Here is a 26,081-nt window from a genome sequence, read left to right as displayed (position 1 = left end):
ACCTACGAAATTGGATTTTACCGAAAGAATTAACAAATACTTGAAATTAATTGAAGTTTTGCAATTGTATATATGTAGTCGTTTCTTCGTTTATTCGGAAATCTGATTCTAATTCATTTTACCATAGTTCTGAAAATAACAAAAGAATGAATTAGCAATTGGACACTGTCTTTTTTTGGTAAATAGGAAACCGGTAATATAATTTTGAAGTATGATTTTGGCGAGGCACAAAGGTCCAATTTACCTTTGAACAGTTACATAGTGAGAATGAAACCAATTATATCACAACAAATAACACATATCAAACACAAAGTATCTGACTTTATTGAGCAAATCTCCCAGTTAAATCATCATTACAGTAATGCATTTTATAAGCTGTTTCAAAAATTTGTGACATGGTCTTTTTACCCCATAGGTCCGGGGTAAATTGGAGCGGTTGCGTGGCAAACAGGTCCAATGTCGTATTTTAATTTTGAAGGGATTTTAGAATATAATACCTACATTATTCAACCAATGTAAAATAGAAATTTAATTATTGGTACATTTTTTCAGTTATAAGGCTGTAGATATCTTTGATAAGAAGTAGGAATAACTATTTATTTAACTTATCTATGGCAAAGTTACTTTTTTATCCTAATTTACTGTTTTTATACCACGCCTTCATATAAGCTTTTATATATTTTACAGACGTTATATAAAAAAATATTTTTCTAACTTAAAAATAACGATAAATCTCATAAAAGACTTGAATATCATATTAAGGTCTAGTAAATTAAACAACAGTGCTTACAACCAAAAAAACTAACAACGAATGAAAATACATTTGTTTTTGAAATATTGCCGCTTTTTTCATGAAAGCTGATCATTGAATATACATTTTTTTCCTCCACTTTCAAATATGGTTGTTAAAAAATTCTCTACTTTACTGGTTTGTAAATATCTGATATTTGGGATCTTGGATCTTTTCACCCGCAAAATTATTAAAATTATGAATTATATAGACAACAAGATCAAAATCAAAATTATCGATGAAACTTACTATGGAACCTTGTCTTATGTATCACGTTTAAAAATTTATGAGTGAAAAACAAATTTCCGTATCTTATTCTTCAGATAATACATATTCTTATAATAAAATGTTATCACAGTTTCAATAAGCGCCAAGTTTTATCTGCCGTACTTGTAACGTAATTCGAGAAGGTTTTACTGTGAATTTATGCCCTCGGCTATAATCAACTCAGATAAGGGTAAGGTCCGTACAAACTCGACAATAAAGTATCCCCTTTTCAGAACTATCTGCTACCGACGACCTAATAAATTCTAAACAACTATCCCTGGATTTATAGCACTCCACAAAAACTTGCCCTCTGATACGGATTTTACAAAGTTTTACTATGCAGGAAAATTATGTGTTACGCATGAAAACCCGGAGATGGCTGGACATGATATTTTAGTAAAAATTATTTACGATACTTTACTAATGTTATCAACATTATTCTATATATACTTTTCCCAATTAACGATTGACAAATATATTCGTCAACTGGCAGAATTGTGTACTCGTATATTGACGAGAAATTCGTTATTAGTATAAAACGGTAACCATTTGCTATTTCAAAATGATTTTATTCAAAATAATACAAAATATATCATTAACTATGAAGTTGATTAGAATATTTTAAAGATTTAGATGTATAAAATAAGTAGTTGCATGATCTTGTCCAAATTTTGAAAATAGATTTTGCTTCTTATATATTTTATTTAATTCGTTTTTGATTTAGTAGTAGCAACATTTTTCAATTGTGTAACATCAGATACTGACTAGTTACTAGTTACCTGGTTATTCTAAAATTTAAACCATAAATATATTTACTAACTACTAATATCATAGATAAGGAACTGACTAATATATAGCAGATTAGCGTTCATGAAATGAAAAACAAAAAATAAATAAAGCAATCTATTCAGATTTATAGTAGACAAATTTCAATAATCAATGATTATTGTATAAAAAACTATTTAAGTTAAAATTTGTGCTTTTAATCCAAAATTTTGAAGTAGGTATATCTTGATATTATTAGCTAACTTCTACAGGTATTTATGCATTTATATTATACTAGCTGACCCGGCAAACGTTTTGCCATGAAAAATATTTCTAGTATAAAATGTTTAGTATAAAGATAACTAAGTGCAAATGTGGCATGAAAGCGAAAGGGGCAGCTAACAAAAAATATATGAATAGATCACCCACTGGGTCATATTAATAGTCTTTGCAAATGCCAAACTCATCTAAAGCTGATTATATCTAAATGGCATTAGCACATTTAAAGTTTTAAGATTTCGATATATTATTACCGCGCTTTTGATTGATTCATTATTTTTTTAATTACGAAGCGAAATCCTATTATTCATTTTTAAATTATATTTTTATTTGGCTTGCCCAGCGAATTGACTGATACTGAAAAAAGTTGAAAAAGAAGAAATTTTCACAGCTGTACTATAAATTTGTATGGCGCCTAGTTTTCTATCAAGAATTGGTGTATTTTCAGATTTTAATTCTAAATGTCTATATTTTTTGCAAAAATTGCTCTTCATGCAAACTATTATTAAAATTTTCTGTAAGATTAAAAATCTTTTCTTTATGAAATATTCTTCTAAAATAGTCTTCTTTAGGAAGATTCATCTCGTTATTTAGATTTATTTAATAATTTAACTAGCTCTACCCGATAACGCGTTTCATAGAATAAAAGCATAGTCATTTTCTAATTTATTGTGAAATACGCAGAATCTTATGTAGATTGTTGTGATCTTATGTAGATGAACTGATCAAATTCCTGGATATTTACACCACAAGTTTTCACTAATCCGCTTTTAAGGAGTTATTTACAAGTACGTTTTCTAATATAGATAATATCAGCATCGTGTCTAAATGTTAGAATAATAGTTTTAAATTGAATGTTTCCAATTAATTTCTTTTTTTTTTTTTTAAAAAAAATTAAGTATGGCATATGAATATAATATACTTAAAAACAACTTAACTTCTGTACAAATACTTAGAGCATGGAATAAAAAAAATCTAATTTCTAATTTAGTTTTCTCTGGGATTCGATCGCGGACGCCTTAGGTCTTCCGTCTTGGCTCCAACTATTTATACCGCTCGGCTAATTTTACATTGCTTTATTTCAAAAAAAAATCGTAAGAATAGTATCATCAACGTATTTTTCGATTGTCATGCCACCTGTGGGCAATTTTTTTTATTGCAATCAGTAGTTGTGGCGTCGTCGCCTCAGTAACATGTTTGCATTCGGAAGATACGCACAACACATTTTTCGCGCGCTTTTGTCGCATGGCGTCACTATGTAGATTTAGTGTGTGTGAAAAAGTGTTAAGTGCCGGTAAACGATTCATTTATAATAAAAACATTGTTTGCAGTTATTTAAAGAATAAATATTAGTTTAATGTGTAGTGTTTGAGTGAGTAAGTGCAAAAATAATGAAGTATTTCAGCGTTTTTGGGCGATAGCAAAAATGCAATGAACCGAGTAAGGTAACACATTATTTTCATGTCACAATTACTAATTTACATTAACTAAAATTTAATAACTTTTTATTTATGAAATTTAATTTAATTTACGTAATACATAATTGATATAGAACAAATATATAAATTCCTAGAAACTAAAATTTGACTGTATATAATGTACATACTGACAATACGCCCTTACGTCATTGATCTATCGTGAAATATAACAATGCTACAAATATTTAATATAATAAATTTATTGAAAGTGTTATGATTAATCAATTATGCATCAACAACAATAAGAAATATTTGCAGTGCATAATTTTTGATATTTGTTTTTCATTACATAAAATCTAACATAATATCTTTCATTACAAAAAATCTAAAACAATTACTACTAGATTAACACAAGAATTCTAAAATGTCATGATTCCATACTTTGTATAAGAACCATAATATAACTTATTCAAATTATACTATTGGAAGTAGAATGCCACAATTAAAAGGCCATCCGAGTAAGATTTACATGATCACATTGATTTTTCTATTTTTTTTTCAATATAATTCTACTAGTTTGAAAATATATTTATATGTTTGTGGATATTAGTAACGTGATGTGCTTCAACCCATCATCACTCTTTATGAAACATTAGAATCAGACATTGTTCATTAACTCATTTAGAAGGTAAATAATTAAACTGTTTTGTATAATTATAATTTGTATAATTTGTAACATAATTACCACCCACTCCCGTGTAAGCTTTTATAGAGGCAGTATAGAACAAGTTGTTGAATCTAACCCGAAATTAACAATATATTTTATAAAACAATTAAATTGAAACTTCCTCAAAAATTATAAATATAAGTCATTAAGATTACCGCTAACAATTTATTAAATAGTTTATATATAATTAAAAAACGGGTTAAATAATAATAATATAAATAACTAAGCAACTAACTAATAATATAAATAGCTAAATAACTAGCGACCAGAGAAAATACTTTTATTATGGATTTTCAACCATTGTCGCTTATCTCCGATATCAACGTCATTAGAATCAAGATGATAGCTGGTTATACATCTTTTTTCCCTCTACTTTCTAATATTGTTGTTCAAAAATTCTTAACTTCATTTGTTTTTGAGATGTCGGTGGTAGACTATTTTACATGCGAACCTTCAAATTTTATTTAAATTTATAATAATTCAATTTAATTCAATATATATATATATATATATATATATATATATATATATATATTTATGCGCCATACTTTAGTATACATTGAAATTATTTTACGTTTGAACTTTCACAAATATTGATTGACAGGCGCCAATTTAAACACAAAATAAAACGGTACAGTGCTCAAAAATAAATATGGAGTTTATTTAAATGAATCCACAACTCTGTCAGTGTATATTTACAAACGCGAGTTTGCTATGATTGCTGTTAACAAATGTTAGTTATACAAATTAAACGCAGAGATTAATATGAATAAATGTATACAAGTATGCTACTTATAAATATAATTACAAAAATAAACAAAACATTCAAAATGATGGACGCATCCGATATCTCCTGTAATGAAAATGCTAAAAAACAGTAATAATATTATCATGTTATAATCAAGGTCAAAGGACTTTTTTGTATATAAAAAAAAGGGTAATTAATTTGATTTTTTAAAGGAAAACCCAGTGGTTTACCTTTTATCAATGTAATAAATTATGTCTAAATTTTGTTTTTATATCAAAATTTAATTAAGATATTAATTAGTACATTGATAAAAGGTGGATCACTGGGTTTTCCTGTTAAAATTCCACGTTATTTGTCAAAGTAATTACTCAATGACTTTCTATTTAGACAGATCGTAATTTATAAGAAAAAAAAATGTTTTGGTATTATAAGGAGAAAGAAACTCTAACTTGCAATTATAAACACAGTACATTACACAGACTACACATTAACGTACATACACATACCCATCATAGGTAATATGGTAAAACAACATATTATCGATTAAAGGGTTAAATCTATTAAATGCGTTCTTTTTAGTTTTATATTTTCTATGGTCGCTAAAAACTCGCTATCAGTTCATTTGGATGTTAGTCGAATTGAATTTTATATTTTATCAATTCTGCAAATCAATTGCACACAATATAAAATATTCTAAAATTTGAAGATATTTAAACAATATCACTTATTTCACTGTTTGCTGGAATACATCATTGTGACTTTAAAATATTTTTGCTTTATACCTTACAAATTGAAGAAATTAGGTAATGTGAACTAAGAGTAAATAGAAAATTTCTACATTATATTATGTACAACATTCTAATTATACCGTGCACAAAATTTAAAAAAAATTAAGTTTAAAATTTACTATATAAATTCAAAATATAAATTGATTGACTGATTAAAACAATAAATGTTTAAAAGATTACGCATCATTGTGTTATTTAGTAATAGTGTACTGATGAAGCAAATGTTATAGTATTTAATAAATAATCTAAATAAAATACTATCATCAAAATATTGTTGGGTTTGGCAAGCCTTTTATGTGCTCACGTTCAAAGTCACTTTGAAATCCTAGATAACATTATTTCACAACTTGTTCAATGTCGCTGTATAGTGCAACACAGTGCATTACTAAGTTGCTATTGCGTAGTTTGTGGTCTGGAAAGGAATTTCATCAACTAATATAACTGCTGGGCTTGTCAGGAATATCTCTATTAATAACTATTTTTTTACTTGGAAGTCTTAATAAATAACTGCAGCAAATTTAAGAACAAAGTACTAAATAACAAAACATAACAAAAACTCATTGTTGTCTTTACTGCACATCAGACTGACAGCTACATGCAAAAACTGACGTATAACATCCTATATTCCACAAATGTATAATTCAGTGGATTAAAAATCGCCCATTTCATTCAAATTATTACTGTTCTTAATCCGCCATAACTCCTTTTTTCACGGTTCTCCTCCTGCGAACAAATAAACAGCGCAACGCTTTCGAACAAAAGGTATTGTTTGTACTCGAGCGAAATATGAATGCTTTTTGTCTTTTTAACGAGATGCCCTGTCATATGCTGCTGGTATAAATAAGGCCTCCTGATGCGTATAAATAAGTACTTCAAAACGATCCTTCTCACAACTCTTGTTTTCATAAATTCACACTGCCGTACATTCATTCGCTATTTTCATAATAATGATCTATAGCGAGCTTATTATATTTAGTTTATTTATTACACAATCTAAATAGAATGCAGCGTGAAGATGCTTATTTTAGAAAATTGTTTCAAGAAATGCATTAATGTAAATATTAATACTTGCATTCCTAAGATGTCGTAAACAATTTAAATCTGTAAGTAAACAATGCAAATTAATATGCAGAAATTTCCGTACATTAATCAAGCTACTTAGAACTGTTGGTTCATGTCATCTTATTTCCTTGGCAAATTGCTGGAACTTCTTGCATTCCATTAACAAATAAATAGGTTACTTTAACAAGTGACTCAATTCAATTCAAATGTGTAAGTAAACAATGCGAATAAAATTGCAAGAATTTCCGTGCATTAATCAAGCATAGATCTGGCGGTTTCTGTTATCTTTTCTTGAGGCAAATATCTGGAAATTTTTGCATTCCATTAACAAATAAATATGTTACTTTAACAAGTGACTCAATTCAATTTAAATGTATAAGTAAACAATGCAAATAAAATTGCAGAAAATTCCGTACATTAATCAAGCACTTAGATCTAGCGGTTCATGTCTACTTGCCTTGAGGCAAATTGCTGGAATATTTTGCTTTCCATTAACAAATGATGAATAGATCAAATCAACAAATTACTTAATACACTTTAAATGTGTAAGTAAACAATGCGAATAAAATTGCAAAAATTTCCGTGCATTAATCAAGCACATTGACCTGACGGTTTATGTCATTTTTTCTTGAGGCAAAATGCTAGAACTTTTGCGTTCCTTTAACTAATTCTAAATATACTAAATTAACAAATGGCTTAGTAACAACCAATAGTATGAACCAAAACATTCCAACCTATTTCAATAAGAAATGAATTCATTTTCAATAAATACTTAGGTATTTTTGAAGCAGTGGTGCTACCACTGCTATTGTATGTATCTATTTTGTATCGTGTACATTCGAAAACTGTTGTATTAATTAGCTGAGAATATTGAAATAATGATCTAGAAAGATTTTCCAAAAACCAGTGTCCACCGTTGCAAAATTTACACACACATACATATTTATTATAAACTAAATATAAAAACAAGAATGTGAATTAATTTAATGAAACGTGCTTTTTATTCTTCAGGCGATAATTTAAATTTTATCTCATTTCGCCAATAAAATAAAACTACATAAATTATCTAAACTTATAAATGTAATTTTAACTAGTAATAATTATTTGATTAAAAGATTTAAAAGATGACTTATCACAATTCATGCTTTATTTAACATAATATTTTTATTACATCTTACGTCTTCAGATGATTTATTCTATTTTTTTGTTCATATGCACTTCGGTCTATATTAATATTCTTATGTATAAGATGTATTTATATATTAATTTTGTTATTGAGTTTTATGTGCATTGTTGCATAACAAAACTTAAAAAAAAATCCGAATTTCTTATTTTGTTTTTTCGACGTTTCGAGTCACTCTGAATCGAATGAGACCAAATTTAGAAAAAGTATATGTGTGAGTATGTTAGCCGAGTCTTTCATCGGCGTTTTCTCAAAAGCAGTTGAACCGATTTCCAAAATTTTGGTAATGATAATGACCAGCGTATCGTTTCTTTGTAATTAGCAAAAAAGTAAAAAAAAAATAAAAATCAAGAACTTTTTGTTTACGTTTTAGTTTGAGTCCACAATCTTGAATTGATTAATTTCTCATAAACTTTGAAAGATATATTAGCTGAGAATCTGGTGATTAGTTTCTGGTAAAAATCTGCTGGGCCGTGACTTCGTAATGATAATGAAGATTTGGGTAACGATAATTTTCATAGTAAAGCATAATAAAATATTATAGTTATACTACAAGCAGTAGTATTATAAAAATTATCAAAGTTTAAAATTTTGCCCTGGACTTAAGCAATTCTAATCAGGTTCTATTTAGCATCTATCATCTATCAGTGTTTTGTAGATAGCTACTGATTACAATTGACGTTCATACTTAAATAAAATTGATAGGTCAGAGAACACAAAATAGATGAAATGAAACTTGTTGAATAAATATATTTAATTTATAGAATTCTAGTTATCATAAGTATGTTGAAATGATATAAATTAATAATCGAAATTGAAGTTTCGTGTAAGAAAAACTATTTTTTTAAATAAACATTTGAACATTTTACCTCAATAGATGAATCTTAATTCTTATTTTTATGTATAAGATATTTATACATTGATGCTTTAAAGGGGTCTTCCTATGTGACGGCCTGTTTTTTAGGGATATTTTAGGATTTTTTTTCTACGATCAGTAAATATTTAGAGCTTCAAGTTTTTTATCATTTATTACCACATATTTGGACAGTATAAATACAACATTTCAGCTAAAAATATTCAGTCAAACTTGAGTTACAGCGCTCTGAACACCCCCGCCTCGAAACAAAGAGCTCCCACTTCCTCCACGATTCCGGCTGATCGGCTTATCTGAAGAAATAAACGGCGTTTTAATTTGTAGGCTTAAAAGCACGGAATGACCTATAATCAAATGAATATAAAAAAAATTGGATTTTTGATAAACATTTGAAATAAAAGTTGCAAATTGGGCGTATTTTTTTGTTTTTTGCTATAAAAAAATCGAAGTTTTGAAAATTTTTGATTGATAATAGTTCATTTCATGCGCTTAAATATATTGAGTGTGCCCTATAAATTTCAAGTAATTCGGTCCAGCCGTTTCTGAGATACAATGGAGGAAAGTTTGAAAAACACAGTTTTGAGAAAAACGCGTTTAAAGTTTCAACTGCCAACTCAGCGCTCCGAACCGCTCTTTCTTTTACCTGCTGTATCTTTTCGACTTCAAATTTTCTAAAATCGTTTTACTACCGTATTCTAGACATGTTAAGGGAGCAATTTATGACAAAAAAAATCGATTTTTTTCAACCCATCACATAGGAAGACCCCCTTAACGCAAAATGCTACTTAAAAGTAGCTTTTTTCTATTCTTACTGTCTAATTTATGTAAAATTTTCACAAATGGCTCAGTAATGTAAAATGTATAAGTAGTACAATATTTGTGGAAAGCTGATGATGACCCAAATAGAGTATCCAAAGGCCGTAAAAAATAATCCTAGCGTTCTTGAATCTATAGTGAAAGTAAATGATATATATATATATATATATATATATATATATATATATATATATCAGAAAATATGCTTCAAGATAATAATATTTATTTATATTTCCAGTACCGAGCATTTGACCGCAGAAGCCCGAACATCGGCGTCGGTGTCGTTGTGTTCGTCAAGGGAGTCGTCTACGTCTCAGCCGTCCTACAGAGTTCTGATGTTAGGAGCCGGGGCGGTCGGAAAATCTTCCCTGATCTCCCAGTTTATGACATCCGAGTATCTTCATGCTTACGATACCAGCATCGGTAAGTGATTGCACTCTCTAGCATTTGAAACGAATGTTCATAAATTTTTAAAAAGTCAGACGAAATGGTATAGAAGATTGATGAAACGCGGCGGTCAGTAGAAATATTTGAAACGATTTTTTTTTTATAACAATAAATAAATAGCAATCAGAAAATATAAAAAATCTGTAAGCTTTTATCAATACAATATTGCTAATTAAATATTTTATTAATAATCTTTTAGATTCTAAAAATATGCATTTTATTTTATAACAATCTCGTCTGAACTCTTTCTAATAAATTATGACTAGCCTCTCTCTTATAATCTATTACCCACATCAGTGTATGGTAACTCCTTAGGTTCGGTAATTATTAATTCTCGAACTTCAATCGCACACCTGGTGTTAATATTGGCAGATAGAATTTGGTACTTGCTTAAGATAGAATTTTGGTACTGTTTTTCGTAAATGACATTTGACACAGAAAATGCGTTTTCCAATAAAACGAACCATAGCTCGAGATCATCGAGGATGAAGGTTAATTTGAAACATATTGTTTTTTTTGCATACCTGATTGGATTTTGAGCGCGGCATTATTCAGTTTCAATACGCCGTCACCACTTTAGAAATACAATATTGCCAATCACATATTTTAATACTATTTATTACATTATTAAATCAAGCATTTTGATTCACAATAATCTCGTGTGTTCTTTTTAATAATTCATCACCTTCTAATAATATGTCACCCACAAGTTACTGTGCTAATTTTCCAGTAATAGTACTGGAAGTACTAGAGTTCTGTATACTTTACATGATAGAGGTCACCCCAGTGGGTTAATCCATTTTACTGTATTAGATCCAAAAGGTGCTTCTTGTTCAATGCTCTAATAGCTGATGGTTCTAATATGTTAATTAATGTAGGGTCATTGTGGTTGATAATCTTGTCGTGTTGGCTTTCACTTATGTTTTTCATTATTTTACAGTATTACAGTATCTGTCTGTTCCCAGATCGTTGTGAAGTATTTAGGTACTTTGGTAGATATACCAAGATGCATTTACAATGCATCTCAAAATTTTGTTTATTTCTTTTGATGGATGAAACTCTTGATCTACTAGTGCAGCCCCACAATTCGACGCCATAAGTCCAGATTGGTTTTATTGTTGCTTCACATAGCAGTATTATGTTTTTTAATAATTCAGATTTACTGCCAATTAGTCAGAGCAGTGATTTTGTTTTTCTTTCCATTTGTTTTGTTTTACTGTATATGAGTAATCCAATTTAATATTATATAGCCAATTCGAAATTAGCTTGATTGAAATATTATTAACGAATTGCTTAGGTTTGATAATTTTATTACTATAAACATGGGTCTAAAAAAATAAATACCTTATCTATAATTTTTTATTTATAGTTTGAGACTATATATTTTGAACAAGTAATTTATAAATTAAACAAAATTATAAACTTAATCGATGGCGAGATATGCAATGATTATTATCTTATACAGTTAAAAAAAATTACAAGATATTTAAAAAGATGAAACAAATGTCTACTATAAACACCGCGTACAATCATACTAATAATCTGCAAATTATGATGTTATTAAAATGTAAAAAAAGCACAAACTAATTAAAGTCAAAATTAGGCTTGCTAATGATGTAGTTTATTATTCTTCTATACTATTTTTTGTTTATAATTTTTATATCAGAATGCTCCGTTCCAAAATCCCCAAAAAATTATAATAAATATATTGTATGCACATGCAAATGTAGTTGCATTATCGAGTAATCTCTTTTTATTAAATTATTAAATTATTAAATTAAAACTAGAATTCCATATTTTATGAAAACTTTAACAATTACCTTCATGGGAACAATAAAGCCCAAATTAATCCCAGAAATATATATAGTGATATAGAAAATTTTACTTATATAATACTCAAAGTCAAATATAATCGTACATGTGATTCCTAATCGAATTAAAACATTATCCTTCGCATAGGAGATTGATATTATGCAAAACATCCATCAGGATTTGCTTCACGGTGTTGCATCATAATGCATGTTGCATTCATTTGCATATGACTCATCATTTAATTTAATAAACTCTGTTCGCATCTGTGATTATTGTCAGCGTTTAATGTTCGGTATTTTCAATTTGTACCTTATGAATTTTTAGCTTTGAAGAGTAATCTAACTGTAGATGTAATATTTTCTTAATCATATAAAATTCTAAAATATGCAATTTTAAATACATAAATAAAAAACTTGCAAGTACATATTTGCTTCTAATTAAGAAGCAAATATGTACTTGCAAGTATCATAATATTTTTTACTCTCGTATACACACATCATGTGTAAAATTGTATACGAGTATATATATATATATAAATATATATATATATATATATATATATTATATTTGATACAGGATATATGCAGAATAAATAATGATTCTGCATATTGTGCAAACAATGCTAGTATTGCACTAAACTGAATTAGCTATAACAAATATAATTTGAATGTGTTGACTTCCAATATATAATTGCATTATATACATATTTGCCTAGTACAAATTAACCTTTAAAAAAGATTCTTTAAATCAGTTACTAAAACCCTTAAACATGAATACTTATACTTTCATAAAAATATATACGTGCGCTGAAATTTTTACAAATTTCATTTCCCATGTGGGCACGACACGTATTCGTTTAACTTTATTACCGTGAAATCAATTATTTGATTTTAATTTATCAAAAATTATATTTTTTAATCTGAAACATGATTTTTGACAACTAGTTAGTGGTATTTTATACCTCAGCTTTTTTTTAATTTGTTAAAATCATTGATTGGAAAAATGTAAATGATGTAATTTGAAACTGTGTTGATATTGCAGAGTACGTGGACGTTAAAGTACGTTTCAAGTCCAAAAAATGGGATAAAATTATTAATAAATGAAAATTAATTTAATTACTTATAATAGAACTTGGTTTAAATTCAAGAATTATACTTTATAAATTCATAGATGTAGCTAAAAACAAGTATTAACTTCCCATATGGTAAGTTATTGTAATCGTCCAAAAATCGATATTGAAAATTTTTGCATTTCTCGACGTTTTGAAGGTTTCTGAACATTTTGGCATACCTCAGAAAAAATGGATGTGTGTGTATGTATGTATGGATACAAATTTCCAGTCACGTTTGGTGGCGCACGGATCAACCGATTTCAATGGTTCAAAAAACATTGGATTTCTATTGATAGGGAGACATTCTGATTAGTTTAGGCAGGTCCAGCAGTTACGGAGATAAAGAGCAAAGAGTGCAGAAAATAGAAATCGAGTGTTTGAGAGAACGGAGCATCCGATTTGAATGATCTAAAAAACATTCAATTTGTTGAAAAGACTGTTAGTTTTTGGCAAAGTCAGGCCTAGCCATTTCGAAGATACAAAGCTAAATGTGCAAAAAATGGCAGTTTTTAAGAGAAATAAGCGTACGATTTAAATGATTCAAAGAACTTGCTGCTTGTTTTCACAAAATAATTGATTTTGGAAAAAAAATGTTGCAAATTTTTTTAAATTTTTTTTTTTCAGAAAAAATTTTTTTTGGCGAAAATAATTCAGATTTTGTTTTTAGTTCTGACTAAAGTTCTATATAGTTTAAACAAATAATTTCAGCTCTGCAATTCAATTTATATAATCCTTATAAATATTAGACAATGTTACAATATTTATAAAAATTTATTTGAAGACATTGAATATTCCTCTAACATTTTGTTTCGATGCCATACACCCCACTAGTTTTGTTATTCTATTTGTTTGTGTAAAATAATACTTAAGTTACTTAGCATAAAGTCTTTCTCCGTTCATGCCGGATTTGCATAACTAAAAATTGTCGATCCAGGTTTGACATTAACAAATATGGTCACCTTAGGACAAATGTACAAACGTGCCTAAAAAGTAAAATATTCATTAAACAATTATCAACGCTCACACCTTTATCTTGACAATAAATTCCAATATCAAGCTCTCGACTAGATAATAAAGCAAAAATATCATCAACCCTTCATAAATCTCTTGGAAATCACATCGTTTTTGTTCGTCCCGGAGTATCAATTACAGGATCGGCCAAAGTTGTTTTATGTACGCAATGCAGTAAAATGATCAGACAGAGTGCGTGCGTGGCGTCTGATATGAACGACTCCCGGAGTGTCTAAGGAAGCGTGCGTGTACGCCGAATGAATTTCTTATAAACGAGAAAAGCAACGTTCACACAAAACTCTCTCTCTCGTATGTGAACTCTGTTGTGTTATCCGCACTGCGGTTTTTATTAATGTTTCATATGAAATGAAAAAATGGAAACCGTTTCACATATTTGCTATATAATTACGTTAGTTTGCTCTAAGTTATTTTCGTGTCAGCGTTTTCATATGGACGGTATGATAGACATAGTATTTGTGGTAGAGCAATTTTGTACTTCAACATCACCAGACAGCGTTTGCATTACTGATTCTGATTCTTGATCTATTAGACTTTACTAGATCTATTGATCATATTTTATTCAAGGTGTAAGCTGTATTTTGGTTTTCTTTACTAGTTGCATTATTCTTATGGGGAGCTATGGGCTATTTGTAACTATTAACATTAGTTTTTTTACTATGATCTTAAAGGAATCGAAAATTGTTTTGTCTCCCTGCACAATAATGACATAGCTACTTCCCGCAGTCCGACGCAATATACTTTTTTTTTTGACGCAATAAACAGAACTGTGCAGATCCCTTATTTTTGCATGCAGCACTACCTTATCTTATATATAAAAATGGAGCTGTCTTTCAAATGTCCAAGTAAAACTCGAAAACGGCTGAATCGATTTGGCCAGGTCTTAGTCTTGAAAAATTCGTGCCAATCCAGAAAAAGTCCAAAAGGTGAGAAATTATTTCAAATCCGTGTAGAAACTTTACATTATTAATTTAAAAAATTTTGTTGAAGCGTAATTTAAATAAAACAATGGACAGTTTTTGACAGATGATGTTCAATTATGTTTAATAGGTTGTCTTATATAAATATTATTCAATAATGATTAAATTGTAGTAAGTAGTTTTGTTTGTAGTTTTATTTGTACATAAAAACGTTATTAAACGGGCCTCAAGTGTTACTATAAACTCAAAATATCTACTTTTTTGAAATGTTAATATGAAAATGCACTGTTAGCATATTTTTCTCAAACACGGTGCTATGAAAGATCTCATTTGTATAATTATATACCCATTGGTATTTATAAAACATTTCCTAGAGGTTATATTATTTTTTATTTATGTTACTTTAATTCAGAACCTAAAATTGGTATCGATCAAAGGAACATTTTGTCGAATGACATTTTCCCAGTTATAATTTTCCAAAATTTATCGAAGAATAGATAGTAATTTTTAAAGGTCCGGGGTTAAAAAGGTTCACCACCGATGTGTCAAAAACCAGTAAAACTAAGCAATGTTCAACAGCAATATTTGAAAGTTGAGGAGAAAAGATGTATAACCAGCTATAACCTTGATTTGAAAACGGTAATCTTTGAAATGGGGGAGATAAACGGTAATTTAAAATTATAATAAGGCTTTAAACCTTTTTGCCACCTGCCCGTTTCAAGTTGCCCCGCCTATAGGGTAAAAAAGTCTAGATAACAAATTTTTGAAAGACATCAAAAAAGCAGCACATGAACGTAGTCAAATAATCGTTCGTTTGATATGTGTTATTTGTTGTGATATAATTATGGTTTTCACAATATAGTTTGTATTTGCTCAAAGTCAAATTAGACCTTTGTGCCTCGCCCTGCTCTACCTATATACTTTTTTATTAAATTTACTTTAATTTATCGAATGTTACTTGAAATTTTTCAAAAAGCAGGTCAAAGAAGAAATATATTATTCATTTTCTAACTCTCTTCGCAAAAATTTTAAAATTTTGTATAAGCTCAGTAGTATTATTTACAATTATACACAAAATCCAGAATCCAAAAATAATCTGAAAAACTTGAAACGTAATGAAGTCAAAAGAACAAATAAGTCAAAAGAACAAAAAAGACTAGGATTGGATTATACCATGTTTTCCGAAGAATGTATATAAAACTCCCAGTTTGATTGTATTGACAAGTTATAATCAAACTAATGGGGCTTATTGTTTTTATAATATCTCATTGTATATTGCATTCGAACAACCTATTCTTATACACTTAAAGTATTAATAATTTTTATTCTTTAGAAATATTTTAGAATATACCTAACTTAGCAAAACAACGTTTGCCGGGTCAGCTAGTACTATATAAAAGTTTCGATTTTTGTTATTATTATCGACTAATTTTAAATTCAATATACATATCTAATTTTGTTTCAAATTCATCAATCATTGATCATGTGTAACAAGCTTTGTGATTGCTAAATTGCTAAATAGTAGTCTTGATGTAAATCGCACCTGAAGTTAGTTGAAACAAAGCTTTAGAGCTAGTTGTACGATACAGTAATTATATACAGATTCAAATGAAGAAAAATTGGGTGGAATTTATAGTTTGCAAGATGCGGGAAAATGTAAATTGTGTCATAGTAGGCACTATCTTTTATTTGCATTGTGATATTAATTGTACTTTACGGTTATTTATGCTAAAAACTTATATTTATTATATATTATGTATTATACTTTTATTAATTATAGATTTTTGAAAAGAATTAATAAAAACACGTCAATTTTCTTTAAAATAAGTAAAAAATAAATATAGAGATATTATTGTTAATATTTTGTTGTTACTATTTGACTTAGTCGACTTTACAAGTAGCCCCAAACAACAATCTCTGAGTAAGTTGTAACATCGCACATTTCTCAGAAAATTAATTTCCCATTATTAAATAATCTCAAGATATATTAATTTAAAAAAAAAACTGTTACAGCCCCTAGCACTCCTACAAAATTATTTCTGGTGGAAGAATGTTGCATGAACTTTTCGAGATAAGTACACGATTTATAAACTTGTTACCAGTTTCTATTTTCACGACAAAGATTTTCATTTACTAGTCAAAGCTAGCAATATGATCTTAAATTTTTTTAGTACATTTTTTCGATTAATGTCTTACTACCAAAGACTAGAGTGGTATAGTGAATCAGATATCAAACGTTTTTTATTTTCTATAAGTAAACTTACTTCTTACGTCTTTGGTAATAGATGATTAGAATCAGATATGAGCATTAATTTCATAGCACTTTTTTGTTTCCATAATATTGAAATATAATTCCATAATCGTTTGGGGAAAAACATATTCATTAGTAGGTAATGAATGAATAATAGGTTAAAAACTATTTTATTTTTTAAAACATGCTGGTAAACTTTGATAATTTTTCTGATTATATCGACTGGCCTACCTGTGCGAAGCGAATAGTTAACATAAAAAATTTCCGAACGGAATCTACGAAACTAAAATTGCACATAATTGGCTGTTACAATTTCGGATCCACAAACACCATCCACAATTTTAGCTGTCTGGCTTGCATTCTTGCCTTTGTCATAGAAAAACTGTAAAATGTACCGAATATTCTCTTTGTTCACTTTCATTTTAACGCCCTGTACCTCACAACTGAAGACACCAACCAAAAAACAGCAAAAAAATTCATTACTGCAAAATGTCACCTTTCCAACAACCATAAATCTGGAATTGTTTGATGGATACTTTACAAGAAATCTATCAGTACAACCATCTACCGAAAAAATAATAGATTTTTTTTCCAACGTATTACGTATATTGCTATATTCCTTGGTGATAAGTATGAACTTTTGTACATTATCGACGATATATTTATGTAAAAACCGATCTGAATAAAGTTCATATTTTTATTGCTCGATCCAAAATCAGACGTCCCTTAGGAGCACAAAAGAAAAAAGGGTATTTACTATTGAATCCGGAAACAGTCACAAGGTTTTTAGTTTGCCTTATAGGAAAAGCTTTGTCTGTTTTTCTTGAAACACGTGGCGACTATTGGTGATATATCTATTTGATAAATGTTATGATTAAGGTAAATCAATATGAAGTTCAAATTTAAAAAGTATTTTAAAAAAACTCATAGTAGTCAAATATCAATATAAATGATATTTGCTTCTTATTGAGTAAAGCAAGGTAGACACAGATAGGCTAATAATCTTCAAAGGAATATTTTAAAGATCAACTCATTTTTTTTATAATTTTGATAAAAATGAAAGATCTAATATGTCTTAAAAATTAAATAGAACTAGTTTCTAATTTTTAAGCGCTTCAACATTAACTCGAAACTTCAAAAAAGCTTACAATTACAAGAAGACTACAAATATTAAACTGCTAGTATAGCTGAATTTGTGTATTTTTTCATGCAATTTATATTTATATTCATTCTATATAAGGGGTCTGAAAAAAAAGTCAGATTATGCTTTTAATAATTATGAGTGGACGTAGAATGGAGTTAGTACATGTAAACCTAAGTAATGAAGTGGTTTCTAAAACAAGGTGGAGCAGCGTTAAAAATCGATTATGTAAAAATTATTGAACTAAAAGTTGAATCCAATAAACTTAAAATCGTATCGATTTTATGTTTTCACCTCAAATAAAGATAAAGATAAATATAAAGATAAACGAGCTGCACCTTCAACATCAATATTGCCAAACCTAACAAACCAGTTTTGGTGCTGGCATTACATCAACATACCTTTATTCCATGATGCATATATGTATATATATATATATCTATAATTAATAAGGCTATATATATATATAGCCTTGAAGAGTTTTAGAAAAAAATCTCACGTTGTTTGGAAATTATGAGCATTTGAATGCTACCCAGAGCTTTGGTAAAATTATGACTATTTTTGCGTTTTTGTGGTTATTTTTTATACATTTTATCCATTTAAGCTTTAGAACCGTAACCTCGAACAACTATAATAACACCATTGCCCCAAGTTTTCAAGATTAAATTCTTGTAACATCACTAAAACATATCATGCTCTAGCGATTAGATTACTTTCTGATAGATCTAATATAGAAAAATCTTACCACATAATCGAAAATTTAATCCAGGTGATTTATAGTTTTGATGATGAGCATTTCTTTCACCTCTAGCCGTGCGTAAAGATAATAAGATTTTCTAAGACAATCGTATAATATTGTTTATATTGTATTTCGTTTCATATGGATAGCGCTGTTTACGAAGACAAGTTATATGTGCCTTATAGAATGTAAATCGGTTCTTGGCTAGACGCTTGTTATCACAGTAAATTTTGACACAACTTTACTCTATCACGAAATTGATATTTAGTGCCTTTGAAACCGAGAAACGAATCCGACATAATTTTATTGCTCGAAGTGGAGATAGAGCATGTAAGTAAATTCAGACAAAAAGACTTGTTTCTTGGACTAAGAAATTTTATATGTTATAAAGAAAATAGATATTCTTTATATCTTCGCGTATTTTTTTAATCAAAAGCGGTTTTGTAGACACTAATTAAAATTATTATAATTAGAGCTTATTGCATGATTAGATCCTGCTGTACAATCGGTGACACCCTAGAAGTTAAATAAAAGTTTGTACATGCATTTTATTTTACCTAGTCTAGATTGAATTGAGACCTATTCATTAATTTTATGTCGATATCTATCAAAATAATTTTTTTCTTATTTTTCTCAATTATCAGACTAAAGCAAAAACTGTTTTTAATGTTATTTGAATAGCTAAATTCTAAGTATTATTTATTAAATATTATTTATAAGGTCATGCAACTTTTGGCTTACTCTTTTAAAATAACTTTTACTTATTTCATATCTTCATAGCCTTAAACACCTTTATACTTCAGAATATATTAATTTTTTTTCCAAAATCTTAATTTTAACAGCAAGTGGTCACTGTCTTTTACGCATGACGAATATATTCGCCAAAACACAAAATTTTCCCACTTTTTCTTGATGAACATATATTCGTCGATCACAGATAATTGGTTAATAAACTATTAATTTTAAATTATGACGAGTAATTTTTGTACTGCAAAATATAAGTTGTTCGATATCTTAGAAGATACCTACCAAATTATGAAAATGCTCAAGTGAAAGGATTATATAATAATTATTGAATGAATTTATACAGATATTTGATTCATTTCATATCATATTACATAAATTTATTATTCAAATTTTGTCTCTATTCTTTCTTATTTTATTAAAAATAAATTTAAATTAATGCTTGAGTAAAATTTTATATAAGAAATAGATAATATAACAATATTGATAGTTAAAATCGTCGTGCAATTTTTATCAGTGATACTGATTTGTTAACAAAATTGTAAACAAAATGATTATTTGTAAACAAAATGATTATTTGTAAACAAAATGATTATAACAACTTATTACATACAATATGTATCTATCCGGAATCGACAAAAATATATGTGTAGCAATTATGGGAGGTAATGTTATATTCGTTTACTTTTTATATTATACACTTTATATTACAGTTTCTTTGCATACTATTTTTAAATTTAGTACAATAAGTACATCTTTTGTAAGATCCTCAGTGTCCATTCTAGACTGTTATTCATTTACGCAGGAGTTTTTTATCAAAAACAAAAAATTCTTTCTGTCTAAGGTATAAATTCTAGAAATTTCATCATGCATCCTCTTCGAAATTTCAAGGAATTTACGAATCATATATGAATGAAGGTTGTTATAAAAGGATTTCGATAGATTTTGAAATATTTTACCATACGTCGATAGAGAAAGAGTTCTGCAAATTCTATGAAACATAAAGTGAGTAGCGGCCGTAATATAGGAAAGATGATATTGGAATTTTCTCCATTCATTATTTACTCTGCAGATATAAGTTTCGCGTAAGATTGATAAAGCACGATTTAAAATGGTGACGCGATATGGTTTAATTCAATTGTTTGGAATTTTATTTTTGTAATCGAAGTAGGAAATATTTATTTAGTAACAACGTAATAATTGTGGCTTCAGTGGATACATATTTATTTAATCGATGAAAGAGTATGAATCAAGATTACGCGCTTAGGAGTTATTTTAAAAGTTCATTATTAGAACCCAGTAGTTAGTTAACTTTAATTATTTATTTAATTTAATTCTTAAAATTTAAGAATTATAAAAATGACAAACTTTCTTGTTTTGTACTGTGTTTCCATTTCTTGCTCATTCTTCTTAAGCCACACACAATGGTTCCTAAATCAAAGTTTTGAATTTCAAATGTTGATAAACATAAGTATTTAATTTGCCATATTTGTGTTTGTGTCAAAGATTATTGGAAATAGTATTTTTTTTCAGACTTTCATAAACATGTTTACTATCTAATACACTGACAATTTTATTTACCATATCCATACTGAATCAAGACTGCAATTAGATATCGTTAATGAACACAACGTAAATTATGTCAGAAAACTAAGAAAAGCTCAAAAATAATTATCTAAATTACTTGATGTAAAAAATATTTTTGGAATGCGACCATTTTAATGAAAGTTGTTTTCTTTATGTTAATCACAATTATCAATACTAATATATTTAATATTTTAACCATTTTTTTTAAATATATTGATATTTTCTTATATTTATCTTCAGTTTTAGCTGGCATATAAAACCTATGATTATTTTTGTTAGTCCAATGATTATCCAATGATTAATTTATTGTCAAGCCAAATATAAAGAAATTCAACATCAGATTCAGAATAATAGAATATATCTTGAACATTATAAAAATTTCAATCAGTGACATTTTATCAAATATTACGTACGTATTTAGAATGCAAATAAGTCACTCTTAAAATCTAAAAATATCTGCATGTCTCTTTATCAATACGATTCGAATATTTTTTTTTACATTATTCAAATCGGTTAATAGGTTTTCCCGAATCGTCGACAAAAATTTGTATCCGTAAACACACACACACACACACACACATAAATTCATTTTTACTAAGGTATGCGAAAATATTCGGAAACCTTTGCAACGTAAAGATATATCAAAATTTTCATTTTTGATTTTTTTGCAATTACTATAACTTACCCTGCGGGAAGTTAATTAAAATATAGGAACAGTAACTAGTGGTTTAAGGCAAATTGCTCTGTCTTTCCGTACCATAATAAATTACTCTAAGAATATTAAGTATTTTCAAATAGATTTTTTAAATTTGTTTTAATAACAATCAGAATATTAGTTATATTCTATGAGCTTTGGTGGACTTATAAAAAATATATAAATATATATAGTTGTTACCCCAGTGGGTATGTACTAATTGTTGCAATTTTACTAGATTAAATTAACTATAGTCATAGGCTATAGCCATAATTTTTTTTAGTTTCCTCGAATCTGGTGTATGGAGTAGTAAAGCAAAGAGTAAGTTTTATAAATGCTATAACGTTTATTGTTCGTGTTTTATAGATTTCGATATTCAAAAAATATGCTATTTTTTTATTATCTCATTTATTTACAATTGTCAGGACATTTATTAAATTTGTGGAATTTACAATAGTCGGCTATAAAGGGGCATGTTGGAAAAACAGCTTAATAGTTGTTTTTCCATTCGATATAATATCCACAATATTTTATTGATAATTATATAATTTTAACTATTTACTTATAAAATATTTTTTTATAAATAATGACTAAGTTATTTCCATTTTTTATCAGGAGAATTGATGACCTAAATCCAGTGGCGCTTTGCTTTTCAATCTTCTCGGATAGTTCTCTGTTATCAATGAATTTGCTAATGAATTTGGGTGACTGATGAGCTTGTTTCTATACTTATGCCCTTTTTTTTGTTATAAAATTATATATATTATAAAATTTTGAACTACAAAAATTATATCTTTTGCCTTCCGCAAACACTGATAGTGTCTTCGTACTATCAACACAATCAAAATGTTTTATGAATTACTCAAATCAGATGATCTATTTTCTCAAACACTTTGCGATATGTCTTTGCCAAAAATTAATCAGCACGTCATCTTATCAATGGGTTTTGAATATTTTCTGAATTAATTAAATCGGTTAATCTGTGCTTCCAAAAAATTGTATCCATTTATACATACACATAGACACACAATAAATATGCAAAAAAAATTATTTTCGATTTCTTTTTACAATTTTCTTTTTACGATTACAATAACTTGCCCAATAGTAAGTTAAACTCATAATATATTGTCTATTTATCAGGATCAATCAATTATAAAACGTGAACAGAAACAAAGGTCCAATTAAATCATAATATGTAGATCCATTCATTCATCACAAGCGAATATATTCAACCAGTAATTATTATGAAACGCATCGTAGTGTAGTTTATAATGACTAAATTTTGTATTGCCGATCAAATAGGGCAAATACTTCTGATCACAACTCCAAATATTACTAAACCATGCGTGATTAATACAAAACGCTTTCAAATCGCTCTCGGGCAAAGCTGATTCGAAATCATCGGCCATCCGACCATATGGGCCATATGGGCCATATGGGCCATGTACGAATCGGTGATCCTCTCTCGGCAAACGATTCTAATTAATTAGGCAGAACTACGCACTTAACGCGATCGTGTTTATGGGCATATGAAAGCAATAATACCTCATGTCCTCATGTCATACACAGTGCGAAAATTTCAATTATAATCGAGGACGCTGAACAATCGACCCAAAGCTATATGGGCTTATAATGAGTGTAATTGCTTTGTTTGCCAGACATAACAATAATTTTCGTTTGGATATTGCTACGTTTGCATTTCAGATTATGATTGATGTCTTACTGTCTGGAAGTAGATAGCATCAAACGGTAGGAATGATGGCATATTGTTTTAAGAAAATGTATCAAATTTTTGAATCCATCGGAGGTGAGACACTCGGCCATTGTCAAAAATATTACAACGGGCTAACTGAAGAACTTTTTGTTATATTATATATAATTACAATCTGCCTAGTAACAAGTATTTAAATATGAGATTATAAAATGTTACCCAGTGATAGTCATTTTAGGTTTGAAAATAGAAAAGATAAAATTACAAAACAGTAATAATAACTTACCATTATGTGTTATTTGCTAAATCAGAAGGGGTAATTTTTTTTTTGAGTCTTTTGGGTATATTGGATTAGAGCAATCTTTCTCGAGTTGGTTCAGATGATCTTCTAGTCTGGTTTTGGTCTGGTCTTCTAGTCTGTACTTAGATGCTTCTGTCTTCTGATGACTGAACAACATAACCGGTTAAAAGTGCCAGATTTTTTTGTATCGACGAGTATACTTGTCATGCGTATTAAACAGTGACAATTTGCAATTTAAATTGAAATTTTGAAAAAAAAAACTGAACTAGTAGTGTATGGCACCGTGCCTTCAGGAAAATTGCTGGAACTTTCCGTACAGTAATGAAATATTAGGAGAATGTTTCCAAATATATCATTATTAATTAAAATACTATAACTTTTATTATTTTTACATTTATAGGCAAACTATAAGAACTTATATAATATTACATTTAAATTAAATAAACAAAATACAATGATCTTCTCCGAAAGGGTGGTGGGACAAAGTAGCCCACTCTATCTTTTCATTGCAAATTGAAGGCTTTCTGAATCACTCAAATCGGATGCTCCGTTCTCTCAAAAATACAATTTTTTATTTTGTGCACTCTTTGCTTCGTATCACTGGCTGGACCTGTCTTCGCCATAAACTAATCAGCACGTCCCGCCGTTAATAGAAATAGAATGTTTATTGAATATTTCAAATCGGCTGAACTGTGCGCCCAAATTCGTGGACAAAAAATTATATCCCCACAAAATACACACCCACACACAAGGTATTACCATTTTTTCTAAGGTATACCAAAATGTTCAGAAACCTATAAAACATAAAGATATGTAAAAATTTTCAATTTAGATTTTTGGACGATTACAATAACTCACGCTACGGGTAATTTCAAGTAATTTAGAATGTTTTAAGACTATAACTGCATAAAATAAGTATTTGTAAGTAGCATTTTACTTTACAAAAGCTGCAAGAACCTACCAAAATATAAAAATAATATGCTAAATCCCGTGGTCTCCAAGCTATTTGGAAACGACAAGGCTTACTTATCAGGAAATTATATTTAATTAACATTTTGCACTATTATATTTAAAAAATATAATATTAGCTATCATTTTCAAAGTAAAAGTTTGTGTTTTTGTCAGATTTTTGCCAGAATTTTATATGCTCATTTTGTTTGCTTGAAGTTTAATTTATTATGAATCATGATAGACCTATATTGGTTAAAGTATGAAAATGTGGGACAGAATTTGACCTTGTTTAGATCTGTTTTCAAAAACTTCTGCACCTATTTAAAAAAAATTAAAATCATTTTTCATCAAATTTGATACGAATTTGCTATGATTAGTTTTGCTTGACGATTGGCTCTTTCTTTATAAAATAACTAGCAAACCCGACAAACTCCGTTTCGCCACCGAGATGGTTTCGTGAGAAAGATGAAGAAATTTTTTGTTTGTTTTATATTTGAAAAGGAAAAATTTGATTTTATTATACAACAGTAATGAATTTATTTCGATTACAAAAATGAAGTGTTTTTTAGTTGAACTTCTCCAAGTAAATGAAAGTGAATCCGCAAATTATCCGTTTCATTGAAGTGCTCTCTGGTAAACCACATTTTTTGTTTTTTGATCTGACGTTAACACAAACAAAGCGGATGGTTTTCCAACTCGTGAACAGGCAACGTATAACTGCCCACGTGAAAAACAATGATTTTCTAAATAATCTATTTGAAATTTATCTCGCAAACACTAAGCGATTGGCCTTGCGACATGTTATTGCGAACGCAAGGCGAACCGAAAATTGCAATCGTTTGAAGTCAAACGGAAGACCAATCGGAATCATTGGTATGTCACCAAATCGCCAGCAATTTTTGATTGAATGGTGAAATTCAGTGCGT

The 26,081-nt window shown here is 28.5% G+C and overlaps 1 protein-coding gene across 1 annotated transcript in view; it reads left to right on the top strand.

The window, feature by feature from the left end:
• Positions 1–26,081, top strand: part of LOC113370748 — a 543,405-nt gene that overhangs the window by 430,460 nt on the left and 86,864 nt on the right. Inside the window, exon 3 of the mRNA XM_026611438.1 lies at positions 9,956–10,140. Coding sequence (XP_026467223.1) covers positions 9,956–10,140 — 185 coding nt within the window. The remainder of the gene's footprint in view (positions 1–9,955; positions 10,141–26,081) is intronic.

Source organism: Ctenocephalides felis, unplaced genomic scaffold (assembly GCF_003426905.1).
Source record: "Ctenocephalides felis isolate EL2017-DRISC unplaced genomic scaffold, ASM342690v1 CF-g0.4_SCAFFOLD_01492, whole genome shotgun sequence".
NCBI classification, from domain to species: Eukaryota; Metazoa; Arthropoda; class Insecta; order Siphonaptera; family Pulicidae; genus Ctenocephalides; species Ctenocephalides felis.
This window is presented reverse-complemented; position numbering and strand designations above follow the sequence as displayed.